General features: G+C 40.7%; 1 protein-coding gene across 1 annotated transcript; it reads right to left on the minus strand.

The window, feature by feature from the left end:
* Positions 1-1,880: 1,880 nt before the first annotated feature.
* LOC106582947 (guanylin) lies at positions 1,881-3,258 on the minus strand. Its single transcript, XM_014166590.3, has 3 exons — positions 3,100-3,258; positions 2,555-2,750; positions 1,881-2,335 (listed from the first exon to the last, which is right to left on the minus strand). Exons 1-3 carry the CDS (start codon positions 3,181-3,183, stop codon positions 2,277-2,279), a joined length of 339 nt encoding a protein of 112 aa, XP_014022065.2. The 5' UTR covers positions 3,184-3,258; the 3' UTR covers positions 1,881-2,276.
* Between the last annotated feature and the right edge of the window lie 6,727 nt (positions 3,259-9,985).

Below are 9,985 nucleotides of genomic sequence, written 5' to 3' on the forward strand. Positions count from 1 at the left end.
CTACATTAGGGACGGGCACTTGGGATTCTAAATTAAAGACTATAATATGTAGATTTTCTGAGTCAGGTGTGTTTGGTATTTGGTATTTTATTAGGATCCCTATTAGCTGCTGCAAAAGCAGCAGCTACTCTTCCTGGGGTCCACACAAAACATGAAATAATACAGAACATCAATAGACAAGAACTGTAACGGCCGTCGAAAGGAGTAGATCAAGGCGCAGCGTGGTGAGTGCTCATCATTAACTTTTAATAGAACACTTTCAACAAAATGAACGACAGCTAAACAGTTCTGTCAGGAACATGAACTAAACAGAAAGTACCCACCCACAAAACCCAAAGGAAAACAGGCTGCCTAAGTATGGCTCCCAATCAGAGACAACGATATACAGCTGTCCCTGATTGAGAACCATACCCAGCCAAAACAAAGAAATACACAAAACATAGAAAAAAGGACATAGAATGCCCACCCTAGTCACACCCTGGCCTAACCAAAATAGAGAATAAAACCCTCTCTATGGCCAGGGCGTGACAAGAACAGCTCAAGGACAGAACTACATAAAAAATGTTTAAAGGCACACGTAGCCTACATATCGATGTATACACACAAACTATCTAGGTCAAATAGGGGAGAGGCATTGTGCCGTGAGGTGTTGCTTTGTCTGTTTTTTTTAAAACCAGGTTTGCTGTTTATTTGAGCAATATGAGATGGAAGGAAGTTCGATGCAAAAAGGGCTCAGAATTTGTTATGGATTTGGGGACTGTGAAAAGACCCCCGGTGGCATGTCTGGTGGGGTAAGTGTGTGTGTCAGAGCTGTGTGTAAATTGACTATGCAAACAATTTGGGATTTCCAACAGAAGAGGTGATGCAGTCAGTCTCTCCTCAACTGTTAGCCAAGAGAGACTTGCATGCATAGTATTTATATCAACCCTCTGATTACAATGAAGAGCAAAATGTGCTGCTCTGTTCTAGGCCAGCTGCAGCTTAACTAGGTCTTCCCTTGCAGCACTGGACCACACGACTGGACAATAATCAATCAAATGTAAGGATGTAAGGATGGTAAACCATTTGTTACTGGGTTAAAGCCCTTCTTACATCAGCTGTTGTCACAAAGTGCTGTACAGAAACCCAGCTTAAAACCCCAAACAGCAAGCAATGCAGGTGTAGAAGCACGGTGGCTAAGAAAAACTCACTAGAAAGGCCAGAACCTAGGAAGAAACCTAGAGAGGAACCAGGGTATGAGGGGTGGCCAGTCCTCTTCTGGCTGTGCCTGGTGGAGATTATCAAGATTAGACAAGATTAATCAAGATTAGAAAAAACTAGAGCCTGCAGAACTTGCTTTTTGGAGTGTGGTGACCATGGGAAGGATGGGGCAATAAGCTTCCCACCCTACAGGTTCAAAATACAGAGCAGAATCTGGAAGATTGCCGGTTCAATTCCCAGCACTGGCAACAGTGAGAGTTATAGGATTCGAAGATCTACAGGTACTAGCCAAAGGGTTGCTGTTATTTATTACTGTTGTGCAATCTACTACTGTCTATGAATCTACAATATATACCAATGAATCAATGTCTAGGTAGTGAATCAATGTCTAGGTAGTGAAGCAAAAGCACAGTGACAATAGAATAGATTGTGGGATGTAAATTGTGCACTGGGGCAGCAGTTAGCCTTAAGATTAACTATTAACCTCTAAATGTGTGTGTGCGTGTGCGTGTGTGTTTATGCGTGTGTGCGTGTGTTTGTGTATGTGTTGGGGAAATACAGAAATGTCAAGTTTCAACCAAAAGTGAATAAAGTATTATTCTTTGTGTTGTGCCAATATCAGCCAGTTTATCAGGTATATTCTATTCAAGGTTTTCTGATGCAGTTGGTAGACCACTCACTCTCTTCAAAGATTTTTTTATTAAACATGAGGCATTTATAAACATACAAAAGAATGCAAAACCTCCAAAACAAAAATACATCTCTACATTAAATAAGTACAAAGACTGGTAAGATAGAACTGTAACAAATCAACATTTCCAAAATAAAAGTCAAGTGATAAAAGGGAAAGAAAATACGTAGACAAATAAGTGCTGAATATGCTCCAAAGTAACATTTTCGAGAAAATGAGCTGCCATCATTTAATATATTTTTTACATTTTTGGTCCAGTTATCTTTCGGGCCAATCATGTCTGAGGATGGCAATTTGAATACATGAAGTCCACATTGTTGTCACAATATGCAGAATGATAATGTGGGTGGCTTGTCTTCTGCTGGCAGTCAAGTCGATATCTTGCCTAACAGCCTGTGCAGGCAACAAAGGCACAGATCTCACAGATGTCTATAGGCACAGTAGCTGGAAGAAAGAAGAGAAAGGTACAGTGTTAAAAACATGTTTCAAAATCACTCAATCACTTCAAACTACAACCACATATTGCAGAGACCAACTAGCATAAAAGACATGTTCTGATCAATGACTCGCCATCAGCAAATTATAACGGTCTTATCACAATCTGGTCTGTTCCACCAAGTTGGACTATAGTGGATATTATTCTATAGTGTGGCCTTTTCTTACCTAGTCTTGAGAGAGACATGCTGGCCTCTCTCTGCATGCACAGGGGCATGAACTCCTGTGGCAGGGAGGGGTTAGCACAGACGGAAGCAAAGCTGGTGCTGGCGAGACGAGGATTCTGCTTCCCGTTTACACTGCCGCTCTCTGTCAGCTCTTGGAGCTTCTTCACTGATTCCAGTGAGAAAACAAAGTCGCCCTCCTAGAGAGAAGAGAAGAGAGGAGAGAGACACGGTTAGAGAGAGCACCACATCAGTGAGTCATATTGGGGACCCGGCCAATCATAAAGATGCTTTACACATTCTATATGTGACAAGGATGCCCATAGAGTTGTAATGATAGCTTGCACCAAGTATGCACTTTGTTAAAAAAAAATCCACTCTGAATTTTGTCTGTTAGCTACATTGCGAGGGTTAACAAACATTATTTTCATTAGTTTACAATTTTTGTCCAATTGAGTATGAGTTTGAATCTGATATTACTGCAGTCTATAGTCTTCATATTATAATGCATTATATTAAGGTAAACCTTGCTGTAGGAGGAGCCCTTACCTGCACTTTGACTTGGACTGCGTGGGCTTCAGAGACCAGATAGAGAGCAAGGAGCACAAGAGCAATGGAGAGAATGGTTTTCATCTTGTATTTTGACAGGTTTGCTTTGAGCCTTTAGTCTTGCTGTTGTTGGTGTGTTTGGAAGGTTGTCTCACCTCATTCTCTGCTCTCCATTCATCTCCCTTCTGCCTTTTAAAGGGTTGACTTTCAACTCAGCTCAGCCTTGCTGGCCTGGGATTGGCTAAGCTGCACATGGGAGAAAAGTATTTCTCACGGTTTAATGAGTAGTGATGGTGGATTTTAAATGGTCATAAAGGGAGATTCATAAATCCTCTCTGACCTCATCCAGTGTGATGCTTTTATGGACCGCTACTTGATACCTCCACTTACCACGTTGGTTAACAAGTAATCCCTGTAGTCACACAAACTGTCTTTATTCTGATTCTGAACAAACTTTGCATAGTTTACACAAGCCACACTTTTCTGGTGTTTGAAAAATATTTTTGTTACAATTTATCTGTTGTCTGCAAGGATGGTAAAAAATTTATAAAATGAATTGAAAACATAATACTGCTGCAATATTATAATTTAATTATTATAATTACACAGTCAGACATTTTAGGAGCCTCATTTATCAGTCAAAACCAGACACATCCATAAGGCCATTCAGGTTGACCAAAACCATTTGTTACTGGGTTATATACTAAAATGATTTGTCAAACAGAAAACATGCTATGTCCTCCATAACATGCCATAACTAATTTTAAAACATTGAAGTATAGATTGATTACCGTAATTTCCGGACTATTAAGCGCACCTGAATATAAGCCGCACCCACTGAATATTTTTATATTTTTTATTTTGAACATAAATATGTCTATAAGCCGCAGGTGCCTACCGGCACATTGAAACAAATTAACTTTACACAGGTTTTAACGAAACACGGCTTGTAACAAAAATAAAAAGGCTTTAACGAAACACGGCTTGTAACAAAAATAAATAGGCTTTAACGAAACACGGCTTGTAACAAAAAATAAAAAATTAGCAGTAAGCTTTAGTTGTCTTTTTGCACTGAGTCAATTCCTCACGCTGCTGTTTCCAACGTCTTATCATCGACTCATTAAGACCAAGCTCCCGTGCAGCAGCTCTATTTCCTTTTCCAACAGCCAGATCAATCGCCTTCAACTTGAAAGCTGCATCATATGCATTTCTCCGTGTCTTTGCCATGAGGGTGACAAAATGACTACCGTAATCAGAATGATGGGAAGTTTGAGAGCGCTCGATTTAATCTAAACAGTAAACAAAAACGTTGTTTGACCGTAACCCGTTCGGCAATTTCATTGGTCTAATGAAAGCTTCATGCCGGCAAAAAACTGAGCACGTCACAGAATGTGTTTTTTTGGAGAAAAAAAAATTGAAAGCGGGAAAAATCCATATATTAGCCGCGTCATTGTTTAAGCCGCGAGGTTCAAAGCCTGGGAAAAAAGTTGCGGCTTATAGTCCGGAATTTACGGTATATACTGAACAAAAATATAAACTCAACACACAACAATTTCAAAGATTTTACTGAGTTACAGTTCAACCATAGTAGGCTGCATGGGAGGAGAACGCTTTACACAGACGGTTTGAGATAAAAAATAATATCATTTTTTTGTACCTTTATTTAACTAGTCAAGTCAGTTAAGAACAAATTCTTATTTACAATGATGGCCTACCCTGGCCAAACTCTCCCCTAACCCGGACAACGCTGTGCCAATTGTGCGCTGCCCTATGAGATAAGGCCATTAGTCAGTATCCTCTCCATAAAGTCTACACTCAGCAGTATGGACCAATGGTATGAGGGAAGGGCATGTCATGCTCCGTCACTGGAATACCAAATCTACCTGTATTTTAAAGGACACACCTGAGTAAATGAGGGATACAAAGTATATTGAAAGCAGTTGCTTCCACACAGGTGTGGTTCCTGAGTTAATTAAGCAATTAACATCCCATCATGCTTAGTGTTGTGTAAAAAAATGCCCAATTGCCCATTATTTTGGCTACCATGGCTAGAAGAAGAAATCTCAGTAACTTTGATAGATTGGTTTCAAAGGAGCATAAGGGGGTTTAAAAGTGTGTGTGTGTGTGTGTGTCAGTCACCAGATCTCAACCTAATTGAACACTTATGGGAGATTCTGGAACGGTGCCTGAGACAACATTTTCCATCACCATCAACAATTTCTCATGGAAGAATGGAGTCATATCCCTCCAATAGAGTTCCAGACACTTGCAGAATCTATGCCACTGTGCACTGAAGCTGTTCTGGCAGCCCAACACTTTATGCTGGTGTTTCCTCTATTTTGGCAGTTTTTAATTAACGAGGCAAGTCAGTTAAGAACAAATTCTTATTTTCAATGACGGCATACCAGGGAACAGTGGGTTAACTGCCTTGTTCAGGGGTAGAACGACAGATTTTTACCTTGCCAGGTCAGTGATTCAATCCAGCAACCTTTCGGTTACTGGCCCAACACTCTAACCACTAGGCTACCTGCCACCTCAATCGCAGTTCCTGTATTATAACTGATAGGCTAGTGGCAAGACCCCCACATTTTTTATGATACCCCTACCCAAGGTAGAACAAAAGACAACCATGTTTTTTCACATCTTTAATGTCTCCCATTAATGAAATGGATGGTTGTGTATAAATACTTTTACTGTATAAATACTTTTACTGCAAAAGTGGTTAAATTTATAGATATTGTGAATGCCTAGCTGAAGCTCATGTAACCCAATATTGCAAGCTCTCATGTTGCAAAAATTTGGAGTACAAGTATTCAGTTGTCTGCCCTACGTACACAAACAAACAAACAGAATTAGGATATCTTAATGCACCTTGGAAGCATAGACCTGTAAACATATATTTGGTTCCCGAGTGGCTCAGCGGTCTAAGGCACTGCATCTCAGTGCTAGAGGCGTCACTACAAACCTTGATTCGATCCTGGGCTCTATCACAACCGGCCGTGATTGGGAGTCCCGTAGGGCGGTGCACAATTGGCCCAGCGTCGTCCAGGTTTGGCCGGGGTAGGCAGTCATTGTAAAATAAGAATTTGTTCTTTACTGACTTGCCTAGTTAAATAAAGGTTAAATTAAAAATTAAAAAGTTAAATTGAGATACAATAGTTGGAAATGTTAACTATGAACGGTTGATGATGAATGTAAGCTTTACTTTTTGGTTGCTAATTTATAGATACATTTCCAAGTCAACTGGGTGAGGAGACAAAGTAGCCAGTGGTGGTTGTAGTTCTGGGGTTTGACCGTCTAGCACAGCTAACTGGTCATTCTGGGTAAGCTGCAGCGACAAGGCCAGCATCCTTCCTGTATGATTGGGTCTGTGTGGTGATCAGTTTCACATTCAACAAGAGTTGGGTGCAGTCAACAGATGCAGCTTGCATGCCAACGAGACCCGTTGACTAACTGGAATGTTATCTCAGCCTGAATGATGCTGGGGATACTCCAGTAGTGGAATGGTTGGTTGTCTGGTTGTGAAGGAGAGTCTGTGAAATGGCTGTAACAAACAAATCTGCCTTAGATCTTTCCAACAACTAATTGACCTGTGGAGTTTATGTTGAATGTGGCAAAAAGTCCTGCAGGTCACCTCCTACATATTTCCTCATACAGTATTCCTTTGAAAGTGATACTTTGGCCAATATTAACTGTTGGAGGTTGGCTGTGATTACAGTCTGGGGCAGGCACAGCACGAGATGAGGAGAGTGACAGAACAGGTGAGGGTGACCTCTGGTTAAAGTGATGCCCCAGAGCTTTTGTATAATTTCAGTCAGTAGTTTTGAAAGTAGTGCTCACGAGCCAAAACAAGTCCCCGAAAATTGTTATCGTTATCCATTTTGTATTATTATTATTATTATTATAGATATTTTTGTAATTCGTATGATATGTTACGAATTCCACGAATTTGTAAAATCCCGGACTGCATCTTTAACTAGAGGTTACTTAGAATGTAGGTCACAGACTACGACTAAGAAGTGCTGTGAAGGACGCAGCTCCACACACATAAACAGTACATTGAAGATGATCCCTGGGCTATGACGGACAGTAAAGGGTTTGCAGAGTAGGTGGAGCTGGTCAAGCATGGTGCACAAAGGCCACTATCGCACAGTCAATCCCCAGTTACCATATACGATGACATACTGTACAGCGTCTTTACTTAAGGTTGACCATCCTAAGTGGCCTCCTGTTTGCCATAGATGGCATATGTCCATTAAAGGGATTTTGGGGTTACTGCACAGTTTCCAAGACCAATGCATGAGTCACCCCAACATGAGAGCCCATTCTTTACATGCAAGTCCAGTTCAGGTATCACATGGGCTGGCCAGCCATGGTTGGTAGCAAAATATGTACATGGGATGGCAATACACGACAGCTTTTGGCTGTTGAATGGCCTCCTGGCATGTAGAAGTCCAGTTCCATGATGTCTCTGTCTGTACTAACTGCCAGAAGGGAGGGCTGATGGTGGAGTAGGCCTATCCAGGACAGTTCTGTGAGATTCAGGATGGCATTGACATTAGACAGGTGCAATTCCTATTGTATGTGAAAGCCCAGTAAATTGATGGGATTACTTGTCGATGAGTGCTTTCCACCATCATGTGTGGTTGCATTCTCCCTATACATCATAATTAGGGCCCTGTGTTTTGGTTTATCATGTCACATGACCTGGATTTGTACCTTTATTTAAAGCTTTTTCATTCAACTGTCCCCATTTCTTTTTATGTCAGATGGCCCAGCACCACCGTCAGACAACTGCTGTCATTTTTGGTTTAATTCTCATTTCTGGAAAATAAAGGTTTAAATAAAGGTTCAAATCCAGGTCATTTGACATGATTAACCAAAACACAGGGCCCTAAAAATAATGTCACTAGATCGCAGCAACTCCAGGGCAGACAAACATGATGGTTGAAATTAATTTCTGGAAAAAGCAATGTGCCAGCTCAACCTGAACAGCATAAGAGTGCACCAGAACATCCCAATGTGCATCACGAATGCAGTGAGCCAACAGAAATACATCTTGGATTCAGGTAGCCATATTTGACTAGCCATGAATAAAAGCTCACTTCTAAATGATAAGGAGGTGAATTAAGAGCCCAATCCTGGAGGCACAAGTTATACCACAGTGGGGGCAAGTTGTAGAGCTAGGGAGAGGGTGTCAGAGTCCAGGGTTGGATTCTCTTTCCTTTCGATGGAGCCTCCCACTTACCTCATGATCCTCAAAAAGGTTTGTGACTTGGAATACTTGGTGTTGTCATGCCAAGCAGTCTGCTGCCTTTTCTATATCTAGACAAAGGTGTTTGAGTGTAGTTATGGCAAGCATATTAGATTCCCAACCTAGTTGAATTGCACAAAAATAGTATTGAGTACAGGTCATAAGAACAGTACACAAATCTGAATAATGTCTCTCATTTAAAACATGTATACAAATACTGACACAGAGAGGTGAAGCGAGAGCCCTATGTCTGCCCAAAATCTCTCCACTTTTAAGCACTGTCCACTTTTGGGTTCCTGAGTGACACAGCAGTCTAAGGCACTGCATCTCGGTGCTAGAGACTTCACTACAGACCTTGGTTCCATTCCAGGCTGTATCACAACCGACTGTGATTGGGAGTCCCATAGGGGGGCGCACAATTGGCCAAGCGTCGTCTGGGTTAGGGTTTGGCCGGGGTAGGAATAAGAACTTGTTCATAACTGACTTGCCTAGTTTAAATAAAGGTTAAATGAATAAATAAAAATAAGCAGATCCTTAATTACTAAGCAGGTGAGGAGTTCTTGTATAAGAGATAATGAAAGAGTGTCCAATTTAGTCTAGATAAACATTAATTGCTATTTTGATGTCAGGCTTATTTGATCTAATAGTTTTGCTATGCTTAGGTTGTTATGAGTGTACTGATAGAAGTGTGACGCACGTGACATCCTGGCAACTTTGCGAGAAAACACTTCATACTGGAGTTGTCCCTGTTGTAATTTGAGACAATCTGCATATTCATGAGGCTAGCATAGCATCTTTCTATCCATTGAATACAGTTGGTTGACGTCAACACCAAGCAACGAATATGGGAAAAAAATTCTAATAACGAGATGTATCCACCAATCCAAAGAGAGACATATGCGGGAGCTTGACAGGCCGCTGTTCCGCTCTATGGACAACGAATCTCATTGTTAGGGCAGAGACATAAGTATCTCATCATTATATCCATATCTCTGTATATATACAGGTGGTTAAACCACCATTTAATGGTATTGGGGCAGTCATATTGGATTTTGGACACCATATTAGATCTGGAGTCAAATCTATGTGGTGGGGGCTAATGTAATTGCAAGAGTAGGGGCTGAACAAATAAAATCCACAGAGAAACCTTTTCAGTGTCTGAGGCAACTTGTTTTCCATAGAGCCGATTAGATTACAATAGCCACAATATTTAAAACAACATGTGTAACTGTATGTATTTTGTCAGACAGGACCATACAGCACTGAATGAGACCACATTTGACTTGAAAAGATAACTGAGACTGTTGATGTGTTGCTGTGAATAAATGAATGTGTGTTCACCCGTATTCTATTAGCTGAATATGAATCATTACACTATTCTCATACATTTCTATTGTTTTGAGCTACACACTGAACAAAAATATTAACGCAACATGTAAAGTGTTGGTCCCATGTTTCATGAGCTGAAATAAAATATCCCAGACATTTTCCATATACACAAAATGCTTATTTCTCTACATTTTTGTGCACAAATTAGTTTATATCCCTGTTAGTGAGCATTTCTCCTTTGCCAAGATAATCCATTGACCTGACAGGTGTGGCTTATCAACAAGCTGTTTAAACAGCATGATC

Source organism: Salmo salar, chromosome 22 (assembly GCF_965601325.2).
Source record: "Salmo salar chromosome 22, fSalSal1, whole genome shotgun sequence".
Taxonomy (NCBI): domain Eukaryota; kingdom Metazoa; phylum Chordata; class Actinopteri; order Salmoniformes; family Salmonidae; genus Salmo; species Salmo salar.